Here is a 21,218-nt window from a genome sequence, read left to right on the forward strand (position 1 = left end):
AGCCTCCACATTGACTCTGTATCGGTACCCCCTGTATATAACCTCCGCATTGACTCTGTACCGTAATACCCTGTATTTAGCCTCCACATTGACTCTGTACCGTATACCCCCTGTATTTCGCCCCACTATTGTCATTTACTGCTGCTATTTAATTATTTGTTATTCTTGTCTCTTATTTTTTGTTGTTGGTATTTTCTTTGGTTAAGGGCTTGTAAGGAAGCATTTCACTGTGAGGTCTACTACACCTGTTGTATTCAGCATTTCACTGTAAGGTCTACTACACCTGTTGTATTCAGCATTTCACTGTAAGGTCTACTACAGCTGTTGTATTCAGCATTTCACTGTGAGGTCTACCTACACCTGTTGTATTCATCATTTCACTGTAAGGTCTACCTACACCTGTTGTATTCAGCATTTCACTGTAAGGTCTACTACACCTGTTGTATTCAGCATTTCACTGTAAGGTCTACCTACACCTGTTGTATTCAGCATTTCACTGTAAGGTCTACTACACCTGTTGTATTCAGCATTTCACTGTAAGGTCTACCTACACCTGTTGTATTCAGCATTTCACTGTAAGGTCTACTACACCTGTTGTATTCAGCATTTCACTGTAAGGTCTACCTACACCTGTTGTATTCAGCATTTCACTGTGAGGTCTACCTACACCTGTTGTATTCAGCATTTCACTGTGAGGTCTACTACACCTGTTGTATTCAGCCTTTCACTGTGAGGTCTACTACACCTGTTGTATTCAGCATTTCACTAAGGTCTACCTACACCTGTTGTATTCAGCATTTCACTGTGAGGTCTACCTACACCTGTTGTATTCAGCATTTCACTGTAAGGTCTACCTACACCTGTTGTATTCAGCATTTCACTGTGAGGTCTACCTACACCTGTTGTATTCAGCATTTCACTGTAAGGTCTACTACACCTGTTGTATTCAGCATTTCACTGTGAGGTCTACCTACACCTGTTGTATTCAGCATTTCACTAAGGTCTACCTACACATGTTGTATTCAGCATTTCACTGTGAGGTCTACTACACCTGTTGTATTCAGCATTTCACTGTGAGGTCTACTACACCTGTTGTATTCAGCATTTCACTGTGAGGTCTACCTACACCTGTTGTATTCAGCATTTCACTGTGAGGTCTACTACACCTGTTGTATTCAGCATTTCACTAAGGTTTCCCTACACCTGTTGTATTCAGCATTTCACTAAGGTCTACCTACACCTGTTGTATTCAGCATTTCACTGTGAGGTCTACCTACACCTGTTGTATTCAGCATTTCACTGTAAGGTCTACTACACCTGTTGTATTCAGCATTTCACTAAGGTTTCCCTACACCTGTTGTATTCAGCATTTCACTAAGGTCTACCTACACCTGTTGTATTCGGCGCATGTGACAAATAAAATTGTATTTTATTTGGTCGGTACCTAGTGAACTTAATATTCTGTATTTTGTCACCTGACAGGTTCAATAAGAACGGCATCGATCTGAACAGGAACTTCCCAGATGCCTTCTCTAAGAAGGAGAGTGGAATGAGAGAGATGGAGGTGAGAGCCATTATGGACTGGCTGAAGACTGAGAGCTTCGTCCTGTCGGCCAACCTGCACGGTGGGGCTGTGGTGGCCAGCTACCCCTACGACAACAGCAATGGAGGTACTTGAGAGAGAGAGAGAGAGACTGAGTGATCCCAATTTATTTATTTTATTTTTATTTTAACTAGGAAAGTCAGTTAAGAACAAATTCTTATTTTCAATGAGAACGACAGATTTGTACCTTGTCAGCTTGGGGATATGAACTTGCAACCTTTCGGTTACTAGTCCAACGCTCTAACCACTAGGCTACCCTGCCACCCCAATATATATATATATATCCCAATATAGAGACTACTAGAATGACTACAGAGTAGAGAATCAACAGGTGTCTAATATAGAGACTACTAGAATGACTACAGAGTAACAACAGGTGTCTAATATAGAGACTACTAGAATGACTACAGAGTAACAACAGGTGTCTAATATAGAGACTACTAGAATGACTACAGAGTAACAACAGGTGTCTAATATAGAGACTACTAGAATGACTACAGAGTAACAACAGTTGTCTAATATAGAGACTACTAGAATGACTACAGAGTAGAGTAACAACAGTTGTCTAATATAGAGACTACTAGAATGACTACAGAGTAACAACAGTTGTCTAATATAGAGACTGCTAGACTGACTACAGAGTAACAACAGTTGTCTAATATAGAGACTACTAGAATGACTACAGAGTAGAGTAACAACAGTTGTCTAATATAGAGACTACTAGAATGACTACAGAGTAGAGTAACAACAGGTGTCTAATATAGAGACTACTAGAATGACTACAGAGTAGAGTAACAACAGTTGTCTAATATAGAGACTACTAGAATGACTACAGAGTAACAACGGGTGTCTAATATAGAGACTACTAGAATGACTACAGAGTAGAGAATCAACAGGTGTCTAATATAGAGACTACTAGAATGACTACAGAGTAGAGAATCAACAGGTGTCTAATATAGAGACTACTAAAATGACTACAAAGAAACAACAGGTGTCCCTGTCAAGAGATCAATAGATCAACCAATCAGTCAATCACATCAATATTGGTTATGTCTCCATTGTGTCCCAAATAGCCCAGGTCTAAAGTAGTGTACTATATAGGGAATAGGGCTCTGGTCTAAAGTAGTGCACTATATAGGGAATAGGACTCTGGTCTAAAGTAGTGCACTATATAGGGAATAGGTTCCTGGTCTATAGTAGTTCACTATATAGGGAATAGGGCTCTGGTCTAAAGTAGTGTACTATATAGGGAATAGGGCTCTGGTCTATAGTAGTGCACTATATAGGGAATAGGTTCCTGGTCTATAGTAGTTCACTATATAGGGAATAGGGCTCTGGTCTATAGTAGTGTACTATATAGGGAATAGGGCTCTGGTCTATAGTTGTGAACTATATAGGGAATAGGGCTCTGGTCTAAAGTAGTGTACTATAGAATAGGGCTCTGGTCTAAAGTAGTGTACTATATAGGGAATAGGGCTCTGGTCTAAAGTAGTGTACTATATAGGGAATAGGTTCCTGGTCTATAGTAGTGAACTATATAGGGAATAGGGCTCTGGTCTAGTTGTGTACTATATAGGGAATAGGGCTCTGGTCTAAAGTAGTGTACTATATAGGGAATAGGGCTCTGGTCTAAAGTAGTGCACTATATAGGGAATAGGGCTCTGGCCTAAAGTAGTGTACTATATAGGGAATAGGGCTCTGGTCTAAAGTAGTGTACTATATAGGGAATACGGCTCTGGTCTAAAGTAGTGTACTATATAGGGAATAGGGCTCTGGTCTAAAGTAGTGTACTATATAGGGAATAGGGCTCTGGTCTAAAGTAGTGTACTATATAGGGAATAGGGCTCTGGTCTATAGTAGTGCACTATATCGGGAATACGGCTCTGGTCTAGTTGTGTACTATATAGGGAATAGGGCTCTGGTCTAAAGTAGTGTACTATATAGGGAATAGGGCTCTGGTCTAAAGTAGTGCACTATATAGGGAATAGGGCTCTGGTCTATAGTAGTGCACTATATAGGGAATAGGGCTCTGGTCTATAGTAGTTCACTATATAGGGAATAGGGCTCTGGTCTATAGTAGTGTACTATATAGGGAATAGGGCTCTGGTCTAAAGTAGTGAACTATATAGGGAATAGGGCTCTGGTCTAAAGTAGTGTACTATAGAATAGGGCTCTGGTCTAAAGTAGTGTACTATATAGGGAATAGGGCTCTGGTCTAAAGTAGTGTACTATATAGGGAATAGGTTCCTGGTCTATAGTAGTGAACTATATAGGGAATAGGGCTCTGGTCTAGTTGTGTACTATATAGGGAATAGGGCTCTGGTCTAAAGTAGTGTACTATATAGGGAATAGGGCTCTGGTCTAAAGTAGTGCACTATATAGGGAATAGGGCTCTGGTCTATAGTAGTGCACTATATAGGGAATAAGGCTCTGGTCTATAGTAGTTCACTATATAGGGAATAGGGCTCTGGTCTATAGTAGTGTACTATATAGGGAATAGGGCTCTGGTCTATAGTTGTGAACTATATAGGGAATAGGGCTCTGGTCTAAAGTAGTGTACTATAGAATAGGGCTCTGGTCTAAAGTAGTGTACTATATAGGGACTAGGGCTCTGGTCTAAAGTAGTGTACTATATAGGGAATAGGGCTTTGGTCTAAAGTAGTGTACTATATAGGGAATAGGGCTCTGGTCTAAAGTAGTGTACTATATAGGGAATAGGGCTCTGGTCTAAAGTAGTGCACTTAATAGGGAATAGGGCTCTGGTCTATAGTAGTGCACTATATAGGGAATAGGGCTCTGGTCTATAGTAGTTCACTATATAGGGAATAGGGCTCTGGTCTACAGTAGTGTACTATATAGGGAATACGGCTCTGGTCTAAAGTAGTGTACTATATAGGGAATAGGGCTCTGGTCTAAAGTAGTGTACTATATAGGGACTAGGGCTCTGGTCTAAAGTAGTGTACTATATAGGGAATAGGGCTCTGGTCTAAAGTAGTGCACTATATAGGGAATACGGCTCTGGTCTAAAGTAGTGTACTATATAGGGAATAGGGCTCTGGCCTAAAGTAGTGTACTATATAGGGAATAGGGCTCTGGTCTAAAGTAGTGTACTATATAGGGAATAGGGCTCTGGTCTAAAGTAGTGCACTATATAGGGAATAGGGCTCTGGTCTAAAGTAGTGTACTATATAGGGAATAGGGCTCTGGTCTAAAGTAGTGCACTATATAGGGAATAGGGCTCTGGTCTATAGTAGTTCACTATATAGGGAATAGGGCTCTGGTCTATAGTAGTGTACTATATAGGGAATAGGGCTCTGGTCTATAGTTGTGAACTATATAGGGAATAGGGCTCTGGTCTAAAGTAGTGTACTATAGAATAGGGCTCTGGTCTAAAGTAGTGTACTATATAGGGAATAGGGCTCTGGTCTAAAGTAGTGTACTATATAGGGAATAGGTTCCTGGTCTATAGTAGTGAACTATATAGGGAATAGGGCTCTGGTCTAGTTGTGTACTATATAGGGAATAGGGCTCTGGTCTAAAGTAGTGTACTATATAGGGAATAGGGCTCTGGTCTAAAGTAGTGCACTTAATAGGGAATAGGGCTCTGGTCTATAGTAGTGCACTATATAGGGAATAGGGCTCTGGTCTATAGTAGTTCACTATATAGGGAATAGGGCTCTGGTCTACAGTAGTGTACTATATAGGGAATAGGGCTCTGGTCTAAAGTAGTGTACTATATAGGGAATAGGGCTCTGGTCTAAAGTAGTGTACTATATAGGGACTAGGGCTCTGGTCTAAAGTAGTGTACTATATAGGGAATAGGGCTCTGGTCTAAAGTAGTGCACTATATAGGGAATACGGCTCTGGTCTAAAGTAGTGTACTATATAGGGAATAGGGCTCTGGCCTAAAGTAGTGTACTATATAGGGAATAGGGCTCTGGTCTAAAGTAGTGTACTATATAGGGAATAGGGCTCTGGTCTAAAGTAGTGCACTATATAGGGAATAGGGCTCTGGTCTAAAGTAGTGTACTATATAGGGAATAGGGCTCTGGTCTAAAGTAGTGCACTATATAGGGAATAGGGCTCTGGTCTATAGTAGTTCACTATATAGGGAATAGGGCTCTGGTCTAAAGTAGTGTACTATATAGGGAATAGGGCTCTGGTCTAAAGTAGTGTACTATATAGGGAATAGGGCTCTGGTCTAAAGTAGTGTACTATATAGGGAATAGGTTCCTGGTCTATAGTAGTGAACTATATAGGGAATAGGGCTCTGGTCTAGTTGTGTACTATATAGGGAATAGGGCTCTGGTCTAAAGTAGTGTACTATATAGGGAATAGGGCTCTGGTCTAAAGTAGTGCACTATATAGGGAATAGGGCTCTGGTCTATAGTAGTGCACTATATAGGGAATAGGGCTCTGGTCTATAGTAGTTCACTATATAGGGAATAGGGCTCTGGTCTATAGTAGTGTACTATATAGGGAATAGGGCTCTGGTCTATAGTTGTGAACTATATAGGGAATAGGGCTCTGGTCTAAAGTAGTGTACTATAGAATAGGGCTCTGGTCTAAAGTAGTGTACTATATAGGGAATAGGGCTCTGGTCTAAAGTAGTGTACTATATAGGGAATAGGGCTCTGGTCTATAGTAGTTCACTATATAGGGAATAGGGCTCTGGTCTATAGTAGTTCACTATATAGGGAATAGGGCTCTGGTCTATAGTAGTTCACTATATAGGGAATAGGGCTCTGGTCTATAGTAGTGTACTATATAGGGAATAGGGCTCTGGTCTATAGTAGTGTACTATATAGGGAACAGGTTGACGTGTTGTGTTGTCACACAGGTAGTGAGCTGCAGAGTGGATCCAGTGTTGCCCCCGACAACGACGTGTTGATCCAGCTGGCTAAGACCTACTCCTACACCCACAGCCAGATGCACAAGGGAGACCACTGTTACGACTCCAAGGACTTTAAGGAGGGCATCACCAACGGCTACTACTGGTACCCTCTACCAGGTCAGTCAGTAAATCTATCAGTTTACAGATCTGGGGTAATAGTTAAGGGTGTTGGGTTGATAGTCGCAAGCTCCCCCCCCCTCCCCCGGGTTCAAAGTTCAAACCACGGGACTAATTCGCTACAGTACTAATACTAGAGGTCACGTGTACAGTCGTGTTGTGAAAATGAATATTTGTGTCATTCTCAAAACTTTTGACCACGACTGTCCGTCCGTCCATGACCTTTCGCTGGGTCAACTTGTCCGTGTTGTCATCAACCCTGGAGATATTGGGTTAAGATTTAGCAGAGTTGATAAGACATCCGATCATTGATGTCAATGGGAGATTTATGTAAATGTTCCGGTGTGTTCCGCATCATCTCAGTGTAGAATACATATAGAACTGCACATGTCCATTCAGTCATTATGTCCCTGTCCCACCCTATAGAAACTGGTCTAATAGACTACAGTGACGAGCACCATTATGGCTCTAGTCTGGCTCAGTTTCATGTTTTTCTATCCGTTTCCTAGGATACTGGTCTAATAGACTACAGTGACTGGTGCAGCGACGAGCACCATTATGGCTCTGGTCTGGCTCAGTTTCATGTTTTTCTCTCCGTTTCCTAGGATACTGGTCTAATAGACTACAGTGACTGGTGCAGTGACGAGCACCATTATGGCTCTAGTCTGGCTCAGTTTCATGTTTTTCTCTCCGTTTCCTAGGATACTGGTCTAATAGACTACAGTGACTGGTGCAGTGACGAGCACCATTATGGCTCTAGTCTGGCTCAGTTTCATGTTTTTCTATCTGTTTCCTAGGATACTGGTCTAATAGACTACAGTGACTGGTGCAGTGACGAGCACCATTATGGCTCTAGTCTGGCTCAGTTTCATGTTTTTCTGTCCGTTTCCTAGGATACTGGTCTAATAGACTACAGTGACTGGTGCAGTGACGAGCACCATTATGGCTCTTGTCTGGCTCAGTTTCATGTTTTTCTGTCCGTTTCCTAGGATACTGGTCTAATAGACTACAGTGACGAGCACCATTATGGCTCTAGTCTGGCTCAGTTTCATGTTTTTCTATCCGTTTCCTAGGATACTGGTCTAATAGACTACAGTGACTGGTGCAGTGACGAGCACCATCATGGCTCTAGTCTGGCTCAGTTTCATGTTTTTCTATCTGTTTCCTAGGATACTGATCTAATAGACTACAGTGACGAGCACCATCATGGCTCTAGTCTGGCTCAGTTTCATGTTTTTCTATCTGTTTCCTAGGATACTGATCTAATAGACTACAGTGACTGGTGCAGTGACGAGCACCATTATGGCTCTAGTCTGGCTCAGTTTCATGTTTTTCTGTCCGTTTCCTAGGATACTGGTCTAATAGACTACAGTGACTGGTGCAGTGACGAGCACCATTATGGCTCTAGTCTGGCTCAGTTTCATGTTTTTCTATCCGTTTCCTAGGATACTGGTCTAATAGACTACAGTGACTGGTGCAGTGACGAGCACCATTATGGCTCTAGTCTGGCTCAGTTTCATGTTTTTCTGTCCGTTTCCTAGGATACTGGTCTAATAGACTACAGTGACTGGTGCAGTGACGAGCACCATTATGGCTCTAGTCTGGCTCAGTTTCATGTTTTTCTGTCCGTTTCCTAGGATACTGGTCTAATAGACTACAGTGACTGGTGCAGTGACGAGCACCATTATGGCTCTAGTCTGGCTCAGTTTCATGTTTTTCTGTCCGTTTCCTAGGATACTGGTCTAATAGACTACAGTGACTGGTGCAGTGACGAGCACCATTATGGCTCTAGTCTGGCTCAGTTTCATGTTTTTCTCTCCGTTTCCTAGGATACTGGTCTAATAGACTACAGTGACTGGTGCAGCGACGAGCACCATTATGGCTCTAGTCTGGCTCAGTTTCATGTTTTTCTATCTGTTTCCTAGGATACTGGTCTAATAGACTACAGTGACGAGCACCATTATGGCTCTAGTCTGGCTCAGTTTCATGTTTTTCTATCTGTTTCCTAGGATACTGATCTAATAGACTACAGTGACGAGCACCATCATGGCTCTAGTCTGGCTCAGTTTCATGTTTTTCTATCCGTTTCCTAGGATACTGGTCTAATAGACTACAGTGACTGGTGCAGTGACGAGCACCATTATGGCTCTTGTCTGGCTCAGTTTCATGTTTTTCTATCTGTTTCCTATTTCCTAGGAGGGATGCAGGACTATAACTACGTGTGGGGCCAGTGTCTAGAGATCACCTTGGAGCTGTCCTGTTGTAAATACCCTCCAGAGAGTGATCTGCCTGGGCTCTGGGACGCCAACCGGGCCGCGCTGCTGGCATACATGCAACAGGTCCATCTGGGTCAGTACCACGCTGTCTATCGTGGGTTAGTACCACGCTGTCTATCGTGGGTTAGTACCACGCTGTCTGTCGCAGTTTAGTACCACGCTGTCTATCGCAGTTTAGTACCACGCTGTCTATCGTGGGTTAGTACCACGCTGTCTATCGCAGTTTAGTACCACGCTGTCTATCGCAGTTTAGTACCACGCTGTCTATCGTGGGTTAGTACCACGCTGTCTGTCATGGGTTAATACCACACTGTCTGTCGTGGGTTAGTACCACGCTGTCTATCGCAGTTTAGTACCACGCTGTCTATCGTGGGTTAGTACCACGCTGTCTATCGTGGGTTAGTACCACGCTGTCTATCGTGGGTTAGTACCACGCTGTCTATCGTGGGTTAGTACCAAGCTGTCTGTCACGGGTTAGTACCACATTGTCTATCGTGGGTTAGTACCACGCTGTCTATCGTGGGTTAGTACCACGCTGTCTGTCGTGGGTTAGTACCACACTGTCTATCGTGGGTTAGTACCACACTGTCTATCGTGGGTTAGTACCACGCTGTCTGTCACGGGTCAGTACCATGCTGACTATCGTGGGTTAGTACCACGCTGTCTATCGTGGGTTAGTACCACGCTGTCTATCGTGGGTTAGTACCACTCTGTCTATCGTGGGTTAGTACCACTCTGTCTATCGTGGGTTAGTACCACGCTGTCTATCGTGGGTTAGTACCACGCTGTCTATCGTGGGTTAGTACCACTCTGTCTATCGTGGGTTAGTACCACGCTGTCTGTCGTGGGTTAGTACCACGCTGTCTATCGTGGGTTAGTACCACGCTGTCTATCGTGGGTTAGTACCACGCTGTCTATCGTGGGTTAGTCCAACGCTGTCTATCGTGGGTTAGTACCACGCTGTCTATCGTGGGTTAGTACCACGCTGTCTATCGTGGGTTAGTACCACGCTGTCTATCGTGGGTTAGTACCACGTTGTCTATCGTGGGTTAGTACCACGCTGTCTGTCGTGGGTTAGTACCACGCTGTCTATCGTGGGTTAGTACCACGCTGTCTATCGTGGGTTAGTACCACGGTCTGTCGTGGGTTAGTACCACGCTGTCTGTTGTGGGTTAGTACCACGCTGTCTGTCGTGGGTTAGTACCACGCTGTCTCTGTCGTGGGTTAGTACCAAGCTGTCTGTCGCGGGTTAGTACCACGTTGTCTGTCACGGGTTAATACCACGTTGTCTATCGTGGGTCAGTACCACGCTGTCTATCGTGGGTTAGTACCACGCTGTCTGTCCTGGGTTAGTACCACGCTGTCTCTGTCGTGGGTTAGTACCAAGCTGTCTGTCGCGGGTTAGTACCACGCTGTCTATCGTGGGTCAGTACCACGCTGTCTATCGTGGGTTAGTACCACGCTGTCTGTCCTGGGTTAGTACCACGCTGTCTATCGTAAATGCAATCAAATCAATCAATACTTCTGTACAGTGTTTCACTACCAAGTGGTGGCTTGATCATTTCAATGGTAGAATGATTCATTTAGGTAAGAATCGGTAAGGTTAAACGATTCATTCAAGATATGTGGATATTGAATGTAAGCTTAAAATAATTCTGTTAAAAAAAATCCCAATGTTATGTCACATGCTGAAAAGCCCCCAGGCACTAAAATAGATCTCCAGATCAGATCTCACAACAATGGTCTACCCTGGGATGACTCCTGGTCCAGGTCAGTCATCACGGTCTACCCTGGGATGACTCCTGGTCCAGGTCAGTCATCATGGTCTACCCTGGGATGACTCCTGGTCCAGGTCAGTCATCACGGTATTCTACCCTGGGATGACTCCTGGTCCGGGTCAGTCATCACGGTCTACCTTGGGATGACTCCTGGTCCGGGTCAGTCATCACGGTATTCTACCCTGGGATGACTCCTGGTCCGGGTCAGTCATCACGGTCTACCTTGGGATGACTCCTGGTCCGGGTCAGTCATCACGGTCTACCCTGAGATGACTCCTGGTCCGGGTCAGTCATCACGGTCTACCCTGGGATGACTCCTGGTCCGGGTCAGTCATCACGGTCTACCCTGGGATGACTCCTGGTCCAGGTCAGTCATCACGGTCTACCCTGGGATGACTCCTGGTCCAGGTCAGTCATCACGGTATTCTACCCTGGGATGACTCCTGGTTTGGGTCAGTCATCACGGTCTACCTTGGGATGACTCCTGGTCCGGGTCAGTCATCACGGTCTACCCTGAGATGACTCCTGGTCCGGGTCAGTCATCACGGTCTACCCTGGGATGACTCCTGGTCCAGGTCAGTCATCACGGTCTACCCTGGGATGACTCCTGGTCCAGGTCAGTCATCACGGTCTACCCTGGGATGACTCCTGGTCCAGGTCAGTCATCACGGTCTTCTACCCTGGGATGACTCCTGGTCCGGGTCAGTCATCACGGTCTACCCTGGGATGACTCCTGGTCCGGGTCAGTCATCACGGTCTTCTACCCTGGGACGACTCCTGGTCCAGGTCAGTCATCACGGTCTACCCTGGGATGACTCCTGGTCCAGGTCAGTCATCATGGTCTTCTACCCTGGGATGACTCCTGGTCCAGGTCAGTCATCACGGTGTAAAGTAGTGCACTATATAGGGAATAGGGTGCCATTTAGGATGCACGGGGAGAGTCCGTGTGATGCTTGGTGCCTCAACTGACATCACAACAATCACCACTGTAATGTGACCCTGGCTAAAAGATCATATTAATTAACCAACAGAAGCTCCCCCTGTAGTCCAGTCAAAAGCTTTTCTAGAATAGTCTGACTGTTCTCCTGTGTTGTGTCGAGGTAAACACAGAATAGACTGACTGTTCTCCTGTGTTGTGTCGAGGTAAACACAGAATAGGGTGACTGTTCTCCTGTGTTGTGTCGAGGTAAACACAGAATAGGGTGACTGTTCTCCTGTGTTGTGTCGAGGTAAACACAGAATAGGGTGACTGTTCTCCTGTGTTGTGTCGAGGTAAACACAGAATAGGGTGACTGTTCTCCTGTGTTGTGTCGAGGTAAACACAGAATAGACTGACTGTTCTCCTGTGTTGTGTCGAGGTAAACACAGAATAGACTGACTGTTCTCCTGTGTTGTGTCGAGGTAAACACAGAATAGACTGACTGTTCTCCTGTGTTGTGTCGAGGTAAACACAGAATAGTCTGACTGTTCTCCTGTGTTGTGTCGAGGTAAACACAGAATAGGGTGACTGTTCTCCTGTGTTGTGTCGAGGTAAACACAGAATAGGGTGACTGTTCTCCTGTGTTGTGTCGAGGTAAACACAGAATAGGGTGACTGTTCTCCTGTGTTGTGTCGAGGTAAACACAGAATAGACTGACTGTTCTCCTGTGTTGTGTCGAGGTAAACACAGAATAGACTGACTGTTCTCCTGTGTTGTGTCGAGGTAAACACAGAATAGTCTGACTGTTCTCCTGTGTTGTGTCGAGGTAAACACAGAATAGGGTGACTGTTCTCCTGTGTTGTGTCGAGGTAAACACAGAATAGGGTGACTGTTCTCCTGTGTTGTGTCGAGGTAAACACAGAATAGACTGACTGTTCTCCTGTGTTGTGTCGAGGTAAACACAGAATAGTCTGACTGTTCTCCTGTGTTGTGTCGAGGTAAACACAAAATAGGGTGACTGTTCTCCTGTCTTGTGTCGAGGTAAACACAGAATAGGGTGACTGTTCTCCTGTCTTGTGTCGAGGTAAACACAGAATAGGGTGACTGTTCTCCTGTGTTGTGTCGAGGTAAACACAGAATAGGGTGACTGTTCTCCTGTGTTGTGTCGAGGTAAACACAGAATAGACTGACTGTTCTCCTGTGTTGTGTCGAGGTAAACACAGAATAGGGCGACGAAGGGTTCATTCATTCCAGTAAAGTTAAGAAGGAGGAAACTCCGCCCTTTTCTGAATAGTTAATGGGATATCGTCTAACTAACAGCCGGACAATTGAGTAGCAGCGCGCAAGCTACGCCCACCTGAGGAACTATTTCCTGAGTGTGAGGGGGAGGGGTCGAAATCCACTTGACATTTAAATCTCGCTGGATTGATTAATTTCATTTTACTCCTGTGAATCTTTCATACCCTTTGCTTGTTCCTGTCGTTTTTTTTTATGTTTACAAATTAGATGCGCTGAAATGAAAGCAACTTCCTGAAAATGAACACTGCGATGATAGTGATATCATGTCTGTTTAGATAGATGTGATCTAGAGCCAAGCCTGTTGATCTTTAATCTGAGGCTATCCTGCTAGTGACGCAACATGTTGAATTATGCAACAGAACTCGACAACAGTAATGAATGAGGCTGTCGAGACCGAGCAGGTAGGCCTAGACAGAGCTAGTGTTTGGTGGTTGCAGGCCAGTTCCACCTAGGTTCATTTATTCGCATATGCAAATTACCTTGTGTGTTTATGCAAATGAGGCATATATACTTTTCTTTATTTTAACACATATTGTTTTAAATACCAGATACCATTACAAAATGTGCATATGAGTGAATTCTAAGAAAATAAAAGTGAAATTTGACATATTGAGTACCAAAATCCCAGTAAACTGTTCGAGTAAAATGTTTTATGTGCTTTATAATCCAGTCGATACCTGATGGAGTTTTGGAGGAATTTCATTCGTTGTTCAACTGTTCTATTTATTACAATGTTTTTTTAAAACCTTTTTAACAATTTGGATGACCGTTGCTAAATGAAGAACCAATTGGCTTGGTTGGTGTTGATTGTCTTTCTCTCCTTCCGTCCTGCTGTGTGTGTGTGTGTGTGTGTGTGTGTGTGTGTGTGTGTGTGTGTGTGTGTGTGTGTGTGTGTGTGTGTGTGTGTGTGTGTGTGTGTGTGTGTGTGTGTGTCTCTAGGTGTGAAAGGGCAGGTGTTGGACGCGGAGGGAAACCCATTACAGAATGCTCTGGTGGAGGTGGAGGGGAGACAGAACCTCTGTCCCTTCAGAACCGACCGCCATGGAGAATACTACAGACTGCTGCTGCCAGGCAACTACACCTTTAGGGTGAGACAGCACCATCTGGTGGTAGTACTGATAGTTTAGGGTTTATTCAACTACTGCTGCTGCCAGGCAACTACACCTTTAGGGTGAGACAGCACCCTCTGGTGGTAGTACTGATAGTTTAGGGTTTATTCAACTACTGCTGCTGCCAGGCAACTACACCTTTAGGGTGAGACAGCACCCTCTGGTGGTAGTACTGATAATGTAGGTTTATTCAACTACTGCTGCTGTCTCAAATGGCACCCTATTTCCTATGTAGTGCACTACTTTTGACCAGAGCCCTATTCCACAAATGACACCCTATTTCCTATATATATATGAAATAGGGTGTCATTTGGGACCGGTCTGTGTATCTGGGTGGTAGTTATTTATTTGGACAGTGAAGCTAAAACTTTTAATTTGGCTCTATTACTCCCAACATTTTGGATTTGAAATAAAAATATTTCATATGAGGCGAATGTACAAAATGTCACCTTTTTATTTGACGGTATTTTCATACATATTTGTTTTAACTTTTAGAAATGAAAGCACTTTTTTATTTAGGGTCCGATTTAAAAACCTGTGATGCGAAGAACGCTGAGTCACGGAATCTAGACAATAACACGGAATTCAACACTAATTCAAAAATATATGGAATATAGTAGGAAATCAACTAAATGTATTAATTTGACCAAGTTTATAATAAGACGTGAACAGAATGCGTCAGTGATTCGTATTTCTTTCAAGTTTCTGAACCGGCATTGAGAATTCCCCCGTCTGTGTATGTTCCCGTCTACCACTCGGTGTAGCTGTTAGCGATGATGCTAATAAAATGACAACAGTCTTCTGGTAGATGGAAAGGCTTTCCCAAAAAAACCCTTCTCAATTAAAATGTTAACTACAAAGTAGCCTATTGCCTTCCTGGCAGAATTATATCATGATTATTTGATTCAGTCCGGTGGGTCATTTGTTTAGCCAACTCTACCATCACACGTGTGCTAGAAAAACACCACTAAACAGCAGCCTCGTTGGGGTGCACAGGGGAATTAAAGGGGAACGATACCCCAAAACTGAACATTTTCTAAACATTTCCCAGACCTCAAAAGTGGTCTCCTGATGTGGTTTAAACATTGTTGTGGATTTTAGAAAATCCCATTTATATTTTAATAAATAATAATAATGGATTTTATAGGGCTCTGCTTTAATGTTTCTTCTGAAGGTCTTTTTAAAAATCTATTTAATCTTTATTTAACTAGGCAAGTGAGTTAAGAACAAATTCTTATTTACATTGACGGCCTAGGAACAGTGGGTTAACTGCCTTGGAACAGTGGGTTAACTGCCTAGGAACAGTGGGGTTAACTGGTCTAGGAACAGTGGGTTAACTGCCTAGGAACAGTGGGTTAACTGCCTAGGAACAGTGGGTTAACTGGCCTAGGAACAGTGGGTTAACTGCCTAGGAACAGTGGGTTAACTGCCTAGGAACAGTGGGTTAACTGCCTAGGAACAGTGGGTTAACTGGTCTAGGAACAGTGGGTTAACTGCCTAGGAACAGTGGGTTAACTGCCTAGGAACAGTGGGTTAACTGCCTAGGAACAGTGGGTTAACTGGCCTAGGAACAGTGGGTTAACTGCCTAGGAACAGTGGGTTAACTGCCTAGGAACAGTGGGTTAACTGCCTAGGAACAGTGGGGTTAACTGCCTAGGAACAGTGGGTTAACTGCCTAGGAACAGTGGGGTTAACTGCCTAGGAGCAGTGGGTTAACTGCCTAGGAACAGTGGGTTAACTGCCTAGGAGCAGTGGGTTAACTGCCTAGGAACAGTGGGTTAACTGCCTAGGAGCAGTGGGTTAACTGCCTAGGAACAGTGGGGTTAACTGCCTAGGAGCAGTGGGTTAACTGCCTAGGAACAGTGGGTTAACTGCCTAGGAACAGTGGGGTTAACTGCCTAGGAGCAGTGGGTTAACTGCCTAGGAACAGTGGGTTAACTGCCTGTCTCATAAGCATTTGGACAAATGTACCTCCTATGTGTATTAAAGTAGTCAAAAGTGGAGTATTTGGTCCCATATTCCTAGCAAGCAGTGACTTCATCAAACTTGTGACTCTACAAACTTGTTGGATGCATGTTTGCTGTTTGACCCCCCCTCCTCCTCCCTCTCCCCCCCTCCCTAAATACAACACTGAGATTAGACTGGGAGCGATAGGAATTATTTAACTGCTCTCAAATCAACCAAAGAGGGTGGAGGGTCAACTGTCTCTAAGTGGCATGGAGAGGACATGGGGCTTTGGTCAAAAGTAGTGCACTATATATGGATTAGGGTGCTGTTTAGGACACAGTCTAGAGTGAGACAATCCTAGGGGCTCTAAGTCAAAAAGTAGTGCACTCTATATAGGGAATAGGGTGCCGTTTTGGACACGGGCTCAATTAATGTTTCTCAGTGTTTTTATTTTGAGCCAGCTCATACAAAGCCACGTGGGTGGTCCTCCCGGGTGGTGTGGTGCAGTAGCACGTATGAGGTCCCACATCTCCCACAGTCTCCAGTAAACATCTGATCAACGGACAGATAACAACCGTTCCTCCGACAGGCGGCTCAGAGAAAGCACCAGAACATTTAACAACAACAGAGATATTGTGAAACCATGAGAATAAAAATGTTTTATCCTTTTATTATATTCATCCCATCTGTTCAGACGGAATAGACACTTGATCTCCAGTACAATACTCTTTAGTTAGTATACAGCTGGGTATGAATCAATCTACAGTACAATACTGTATCTTTAGTTGGTATACAGCTGAGTGTGAATCAATCTACACTACAATACTCTTTAGTTGGTATACAGCTGGGTATGAATCAATCTACAGTACAATACTGTATCTTTAGTTGGTATACAGCTGGGTATGAATCAATCTACAGTACAATACTGTATCTTTAGTTAGTATACAGCTGAGTGTGAATCAATCTACAGTACAATGCTGTATCTTTAGTTAGTACACATCTGGGAATGAATCAATCTACAGTACAATGCTGTATATTTAGTTGGTATACATCTGGGAATGAATCAATCTACACTACAATACTGTATATTTAGTTGGTATACAACTGGGTATGAATCAATCAATCAATGTGATTGACATATTTGCCTGTGTGTGAAGTTTACTCAACATTGTAATAATTGATCAATACATGAACTAATGGATCGATGTGATCGCCAGGTGACGTTCCCGGGCCACCAGGTGTTGACAGAGACGTTGACGGTCCCGTACGGTCCCGACTCATTCTCGGCCCTCGTCCACAACTTCCAGCTGCAGAGGTCCGCAGCCGCCACCCCAGGCCCCAGCCGCCCCACCCAGTCCTGCACCCCACCCCAGGTCTGGAGGCCCCTGGGTGGCCACTCTCCCAGCCTGGGCCCCTCGGGCGTCACCATCCTCCTGGTTCTCCTGGTTCTCCGGGATACCATGTTACTGTGACCGAGAGACGGGCCACGTCCCAAATGGAACCTTATTAGAGTAGTGCACTATATAGGGGATAGGATGCCATGTGGGACGTATCCATGGAGACAGACAGACTGGCTGACTCCCAGTCCAGAGACATTCTCTCTTTTTTCTTCTTCAGTATTTTTGTACAAACAAAGACAATCCTATATATATTTTATTGTAACACTTTGCATTGCTCTACCTTGCACAAACACGTGAGCCATTTTGTGTTTTTAAAAATGTAATGTTTTGTATTGATGCTTTTTTAGTTTAAAAAAAATATTGTGCTGAAAGAAAGCAATTACTGCCAGCCAGCAATCTGCCATGCCAGCAATCTGCCATGCCAGCAATCTGCCATGCAAAGCTGAGAAGAAGAGACTATAGTCAAGGGGTAAGGAAGGGTGTTGTTGAGGACAAGGGGTAAGGGATGGAGGAGTGTTGAGAAGGACAGGGGGTAAGTAAGGGATGGAGGGGTGTTGAGAAGGACAGGGGGTAAGGGATGGAGGGGTGTTGAGAAGGACAGGGGGTAAGGGATGGAGGGGTGTTGAGAAGGACAGGGGGTAAGGAAGGGATGGAGGGGTGTTGAGAAGGACAGGGGGTAAGGGATGGAGGGGTGTTGAGAAGGACAAGGGGTAAGGGATGGAGGGGTGTTGAGAAGGTCTAGAAGTGCCTCTAAGATCCTACCAGTCCACCTGCAAACACCTGGAATCACACCTCTACCTGCAAACATGACAAGACTTTTAGACAGAGACGACCTGCCTGAGCTCACTCCACAGCACAGAGACGACCTGCCTGAGCTCACTCCACAGCACAGAGACGACCTGCCTGAGCTCACTCCACAGCACAGAGACGACCTGCCTGAGCTCACTGCACAGCACAGAGACGACCTGCCTGAGCTCACTCCACAGCACAGAGACGACCTGCCTGAGCTCACTCCACAGCACAGAGACGACCTGCCTGAGCTCACTGCACAGCACAGAGACGACCTGCCTGAGCTCACTGCTTAGCACAGAGACGACCTGCCTGAGCTCACTTCACAGACAGCAGAGAACACACTGCACAGCACAGACAGCAGAGAACACACTGCACAGCACAGACAGCAGGGAACACACTGCACAGCACAGACAGCAGAGAACACACCGCACAGACAGCAGAGAACACACTGCACAGACAGCAGGAAACACACTGCACAGACAGCAGAGAACTCACTGCACAGACAGCAGAGAACACACTGCACAGACAGCAGGGAACTCACTGCACAGACAGCAGAGAACACACTGCACAGACAGCAGAGAACACACTGCACAGACAGCAGGGAACTCACTGCACAGACAGCAGAGAACACACTGCACAGACAGCAGGGAACTCACTGCACAGACAGCAGAGAATTCACTGCACAGACAGCAGAGAACTCACTGCACAGACAGCAGAGAACACACTGCACAGACAGCAGAGAACACACTGCACAGACAGCAGGGAACACACTGCACAGCACAGACAACAGGGAACACACTGCACAGCACAGACAGCAGGGAACACACTGCACAGCACAGACAGCAGGGAACACACTGCACAGCACAGACAGCAGAGAACACACTGCACAGACAGCAGAGAACACACAGCACAGACAGCAGAGAACACACTGCACAGACAGCAGAGAACACACAGCACAGACAGCAGAGAACACACTGCACAGCACAGAAAGCACAGAACACTATATTCCTAGGTAGAACATTAATTGAAACATATCCTCTCTCCAGACTGTATCACAATACCTGTACTAGTGGACTGGAGACTATCACAATACCTGTACTCGTGGACTGTATCACAATACCTGTACTGGTGGACTGGAGACTATCACAATACCTGTACTGGTGGACTGGAGACTGTATCACTATAGTTATTGTCAAAAACAGAACCTTCCTGAAGCATTGTGGGTAATGATGGATGGTAGACCCATAAATGCCACCCTATTCCCTACCTAGTGCACTACATTTTACCAAAACCCTATAGGCCCTGGTTAAAAGTAGTGCACTATATAGGGAATAGATTGGGTGCCATTTGGGACAGAGACGATATTGTCCACATAGATGCCTCTCGTGTTGTTCTACCTCATCTATCAACTGACCTTTTGACCTTTCAGCTGACAATGATTGTTGTGCCTTGATGATGATTAAATCTGTCAATTTATGTTTCAGGACCAGTCTTTTTTTCCCATCCACGTCTGTGGTTACATTGTTCATGTGTGGGCTATGTCTTAAGGTGTTGTGTCAAAGTTAACCGATATAATGTAGCGATTCATGTGTTGGCTTGATAGTCGCTGGACCCGGGATCGAGTCCCGGGTTACGCCTTCAATATCAGTAGCTTAAATCATGACACTACACATTAACCTTGCTTGAGAGGTGATGATGGGAAGTGGACGGATGAAGATTCTGATAATAGTTATGAGCTTTTTTTACCAGCAGGTGGAGTCCTGTCTCCACTATGCCTAAAGATCTGCAGGTCAGGGATAGGTCTACTGTCGTCAGTCGCCTGGGCAACCAGCCAGACCCCACACACCACCATAAACCCAGATCTGTCATTTTATTTATTTATTAATTTATTCAGGGGAAAACCAATGAGACCAGGGTCTCATCCCCCAGGGTGCCCTGATTTACAGTACTACAACAATTTTTTTAAACGATGTGAAACCAAACAGTAATCAATACAATGTCTAATAAAATGTTTTTTTTTAAAAGCACAACAACGTTCCTTTCCTCAGCGACTAGGTCCCCAAAACACTAAACTGCACCAGAATATCCAATCATTATTCGTTCTGCTAATTGTTCCAGCAGTGAGGCACATTAAAACTTAAAAGCGGATTCTCCCTGATTCGGTGGCGACCCGAGGAACCTCCAAAGAGTTAACCAACCATGTATAGTAGAGGTTTATAAACCAAACAAAAAAGTGAATAAGGAAGTGATCTACGGGACTTTAATGAGGACCAGACAACCTTTAGATACAGGATGTAGTGATGAGTAGGAAGTGATCTACGGGACTTTAATGAGGACCAGACAACCTTTAGATACAGGATGTAGTGATGAGTAGGAAGTGATCTACGGGACTTTAATGAGGACCAGACAACCTTTAGATACAGGATGTAGTGATGAGTAGGAAGTGATCTACGGGACTTTAATGAGGACCAGATACAGGATGTAGTGATGAGTAGGAAGTGATCTACGGGACTTTAATGGGGACCAGACAACCTTTAGATACAGGATGTAGTGATGAGTAGGAAGTGATCTACGGGACTTTAATGAGGACCAGACAACTTTTAGATACAGGATGTAGTGATGAGTAGGAAGTGATCTACTGGACTTTAATGAGGACCAGATACAGGATGTAGTGATGAGTAGGAAGTGATCTACTGGACTTTAATGAGGACCAGATACAGGATGTAGTGATGAGTAGGAAGTGATCTACTGGACTTTAATGAGGACCAGACAACTTTTAGATACAGGATGTAGTGATGAGTACGAAGTGATCTACTGGACTTCAATGAGGACCAGATACAGGATGTAGTGATGAGTAGGAAGTGATCTACGGGACTTTAATGAGGACCAGACAACCTTTAGATACAGGATGTAGTGATGAGTAGGAAGTGATCTACGGGACTTTAATGAGGACCAGACAACCTTTAGATACAGGATGTAGTGATGAGTAGGAAGTGATCTACGGGACTTTAATGAGGACCAGACAACCTTTAGATACAGGATGTAGTGATGAGTAGGAAGTGATCTACGGGACTTTAATGAGGA

General features: G+C 44.5%; 1 protein-coding gene across 2 annotated transcripts in view; it reads left to right on the top strand.

Moving 5' to 3' along the window:
- LOC110517153 (carboxypeptidase M) overlaps positions 1-20,153 on the top strand; it is an 86,334-nt gene extending 66,181 nt beyond the window's left edge. The window contains exons 5-9 of one of the 2 annotated variants that reach the window (XM_036945382.1): positions 1,483-1,670; positions 6,444-6,614; positions 8,811-8,963; positions 13,826-13,974; positions 17,160-20,153. In XM_036945382.1, coding sequence (XP_036801277.1) covers positions 1,483-1,670; positions 6,444-6,614; positions 8,811-8,963; positions 13,826-13,974; positions 17,160-17,414 — 916 coding nt within the window. In that variant the 3' untranslated portion in view covers positions 17,415-20,153. The remainder of the gene's footprint in view (positions 1-1,482; positions 1,671-6,443; positions 6,615-8,810; positions 8,964-13,825; positions 13,975-17,159) is intronic. The other variant, XM_036945383.1, reaches the window with a different exon arrangement.
- The last annotated feature ends 1,065 nt before the right edge of the window (positions 20,154-21,218 follow it).

Source organism: Oncorhynchus mykiss, chromosome 15, assembly GCF_013265735.2.
Source record: "Oncorhynchus mykiss isolate Arlee chromosome 15, USDA_OmykA_1.1, whole genome shotgun sequence".
NCBI lineage: Eukaryota > Metazoa > Chordata > Actinopteri > Salmoniformes > Salmonidae > Oncorhynchus > Oncorhynchus mykiss.